We start from the raw sequence: 4,001 nt of genomic DNA on the forward strand, positions 1-4,001 counted from the left end.
GATGGGCAGGCAAGGACAGACACTCACTCACTCAGTTGATGTGGACTGCCGGACAAAGACTGAGAAGGGCAAAAACAGTGGCAGAGACACTGAGACAAACAGAGAAACGAAGACAAAGGAGGATAGAAGACCAGCACAAAATGAACCACAACAAACACAAGTCAGTTCTCACTGCAAAACATACACAGCGTTACAGACGGCAGAGAAAAAACACACCTTGCACACAACACACCTGTGTTGTGAAAGACAGTTAGCAGACGCCGGAAGTTAGGCACCAAGGGGCGGTTACTCTTGCCAGCAAGGGAGAGGCGCTGTAAACAAACGTTGGCAGGTGTTGTGGTCAGCCCAACGTAAGACCAACGCTTGGCAGTGTACATTCGACCAGCGAAGAGGCCACAACTGACCACAACAGCTCTCAGGAAAAGCCCAGCTACAGCCACGCCAGACGCCGGACCAGTGACTCAGCACGGCAGACATCTTTAATTTTCTGCAAGCTTTGGTCACAATCAAGTACGGGAACGCCTACACACCCCCACTACGAGGACGACAACACCCTCGGACGGGCCAGCCCACCGGTAACGATCATCCAGCCCTATTTAAGAGAAGCAAAACGGTCAGTAGCCATTTAAAATTGTCCCTCTAAAGTGTATTGCCCGATGATAGGCCATTTTGACAAAAAGTAGGGCAGTGATCACTTTATTGGTGTCAGAAGTGGGATACACTCCACTATCGTTGTTTTTCGAACCCCCAGTGAAGTTTTCCAGGGACATTATTTTTATATTGATATTTGTTTGTGTTTTTGATTTAACTTATCCTGAAAACGGAACTTAGAATTTTGACTCAAGCTCCTGAATCATTATTTTTATTTTTGGGGCAGTTCTTTTGTGTGAACTGGTATTCATATTTCTGCACAGTGCTTTTGTAACTGTTCTCCAGATCCAGTACAAGTCTGTGTAAAACCCCAAACAAGTTTAAAGGAAAAAATTCATACCCTGTAGGAAAAATGGCTACTAGTCACAGACCGTAGGCTATCAATCAAGCCTCCCCATTGGAACTCATGGAGGTCCTTCCTGGGGTGGGCATAAAAAGGGCACAAGAGTTAGTGAGGATGAGATCCAAGTTTGGATGGATTAGCCCTGGCATGCTTGAAGCAATGGTGGGCAAATTAGATGGGTCTGTCCTGGCCCACGTTGACTTTGACGCGCCACCATTTTAGGAGACTGAACTGATTGGTGAAGGCTCAGGGGAGGAGGGCTACAGCCCACTCCCGCCACGCCGATCCCAATGGGATTACGTGGATGAGCCCCCTTCGGTGCCTGTGACAGTCTCTGATAGCAAGGGGCCACTGACCCCAGTTGATACTAGGGAAAAGTGCGTCCGTCCAAGCCCCTATGGATCCACTCCTGACTTTAGGGATGAGTCTATTCACAGCAGCCGGTTATTTTCCAGTAGCGGACACCATCCCACTTTGGGAAGGGAGGGCGCCGCTTTGGAAGACTTAGGGAACCTCCAGCAAAGGTTAGAGGAGGTTACCCAGTGGCTGGATGATTATGGTGGGCGCACACCTCAGAGCCAGCCCCAGTACCAGGCGGGCTGGGAGAGCGATGAGGTGGTGAAGTCATTTAATGAGGGTCGAAGCGAGAGGCCCCCCCCCGGTCGCGAGTCCCAGTCATGGGGCAGCGGCGACAGGGGCATGTGGGCCTCTTCCGACCAAAAAGAGAGATATTACCCCAGTCACGAACCTCAGCAATGGGGCAGGGACGATAGGGGTAGGGGTGAGCACTTTGGCCGTGAGGAGAGACAGGGGTACCGTGCCCACCGCCCTTTCCCGCCTAGGGAGAGTAGTGGTGATAGAGCATGGGGTCCCCTTAATTATTCTCCGACCCAAAGAAGTGGTGGCAGTGAAGAATTTGCGTGGAGATTCTGCCACCGCTGAACTTATGCAAAGCTGGAGAGCTCATGAGCAGTTGAGGCCACGAACCTCCCCAATCGGGTGGGAAAGGAACTCCCTCTCACAGGTCTGACATCTAATCCAGACGGAGTCATGGTAGCCGCCATGATAGACACAGCTGTGAGCAGTGGGGAGAGTTCGTGAAGAAAGCGGTTGAAGCCTCGAACCTCACCAACCAGGTGAGTAAGGTACTCCCTTTCACAGGTCTGACATCTTATCCGGACGGAGTCATGGTAGCTGCCATGACAGACACAGCTGTGAAAGGTGAGGAAGAGTGTACTAGGACTACCACCAATGGTGAAGCTTGTCGATCTGGTGGTATGTCTGATCTGCCAAAAACCTTGGACCCACCAGGTTTAGTTCATGCTCATGAGGGCCGGGGTAAGCGCTCCCGGTGCCGAAGAGTGAGCGGGACACATGACCTGAGTGGGGTTCGAGTGGGTTCAGCCCTCGCTACCCCTGAGGGTAAGCATGATGGACATTCAGGTTGGGCCCAAAATCTGAGTGCAACCTTGAGTGAGCCTGGTCACGGGCAACCAGGCTCCGGTACGACTCAGTCGGGCGAGGTCTCTTCTGGCCAAGCTTGCGGGGTGTTCAATGGAGCCCAGAGGGATTCTGGCCTTGGTGGTCGGAGTCCTGAAGGGGGTGAATTCCCTAGGGGTTTGACCCTTTCGGGTCGGACCCAAACTACCGGGAGCAATGCCAAAACGCCGGCATCTTTTGGCAAGGCTCAGGGGCGCGCGGCACTCGCGAGTCGTGGTGCCGCCATGGACCTGCAACCTGGACAAACGGGAACCCACGATAAAGCACTTGTGAGAAGACCGGGTCCCTTACTTAATCCATGTGTTAAAACTAACAATGTTTTGAGTGAGTCGGTTGCAGGTGCCCGGGTGTGTTCGTGCAACACATCGGAAAGTCCTGCGGTGCAACTGGGGACGGCACCAAGGTTTTTCAGGACTCCTGTGCAGTTTGTGGCACAGACCCTCCCCAAGGTGAACCGGAGCAAAGGGCAGTGGTGTCCCTCTAGAACTCCGAGGATGAAGACAGCCCTCGCTACCCCCGAGGGGGAGCGTGATGGACATTCGGGTTGGGCCGCCGACACCAGTCACCCGCCAGAAGGCGTGTCGTCGTGCCAGCCCTGTAGCTCCCCCGAATGTCCACGGGTTACAGAGGAACGAGGAGAGACTGGAGGCACTCTCGCAGAAGGTGAGCGAGGTGAAGTCACGAAGCTCGTCTGGGTCTGCTGAACCTAGGAAGTGGCTGGACGCTGCGGCAAGGGCTATGCATGACATTCAACTTCATTCCCGAGGTTGGATTGAACAGCATATTGCCCCTTTGCCCGCCCTACACTTCAGGAAGCCGGCCCAGCCGTATGACCCAGACAAAGCACGGCGTGATATTTGGCTGGATACGCAGCTGTGGTTGGCACCTGGTGCTGGGGAGAAAACAGAGGCAGCAGAAGGTTCTGGGGATCTCCTGGAGAGTTTAATGGAGGTTGATGTCGAAACACCAGTCAATTGTTTTGATGCCCTCCAACTCTTCAGGAGACGAGGCCCAACAGCCGTCGGGATCTGGGACTGCGCAGCCAGATCCCCGGCTCCCAGAAACCGTTTGCGAACCTCCTGTCGTACCCTCACCACCGGTTGCTGACCCGCCGCTATCCCCGAAACCTCCGCTCACACCTTCCATCACGTCCGGGGACCAGAGCTCTGACGTTCGTGCCCCCTCCCCCCATACCATGAAGGTAGACAAACGTAGGCGGGCGAAGGCACAAAGTCAGAAAATGAGGGCAAGGCAAGAGCCCTCTGGGCTCCCTGAGGAGTTAGCGGCGACTAGCTGCCCCCAAACACGGACGCCGACGTGCCCTACCCCAAGGTCTCCCGACCTGGGTCATGGGCGCATGTATCGAACAGTCGCAGTCGGCCGACATTAGCATGTTATCTCTGGGCACAGAACACCCTATTTCCCTCTAGGGCCAGGGGAACAGTGGTTAGTGCCAAGCCAGCTCTACGTAGTGGCTGAAAGTGTGGCCGCTCATCTCGACACCACA

The 4,001-nt window shown here is 54.4% G+C and overlaps 1 protein-coding gene across 1 annotated transcript; it reads left to right on the forward strand.

Annotated features, from left to right (window-relative positions):
* The first annotated feature begins 366 nt into the window (after positions 1–366).
* On the forward strand, positions 367–3,633 carry LOC143299879 (uncharacterized). The gene is made up of 2 exons (XM_076613373.1): positions 367–613; positions 2,834–3,633. Exon 2 carries the CDS (start codon positions 3,026–3,028, stop codon positions 3,599–3,601), a length of 576 nt encoding a protein of 191 aa, XP_076469488.1. The 5' UTR covers positions 367–613; positions 2,834–3,025; the 3' UTR covers positions 3,602–3,633.
* The last annotated feature ends 368 nt before the right edge of the window (positions 3,634–4,001 follow it).

This window comes from Babylonia areolata, chromosome 25 (genome assembly GCF_041734735.1).
Source record: "Babylonia areolata isolate BAREFJ2019XMU chromosome 25, ASM4173473v1, whole genome shotgun sequence".
NCBI lineage: Eukaryota > Metazoa > Mollusca > Gastropoda > Neogastropoda > Buccinidae > Babylonia > Babylonia areolata.

What these genes read in the sequence shown, in the direction of transcription:
- LOC143299879 (XM_076613373.1), top strand. Translation starts at nt 3,026, where the DNA reads ATGGACATTCGGGTTGGGCCGCCGACACCAGTCACCCGCCAGAAGGCG.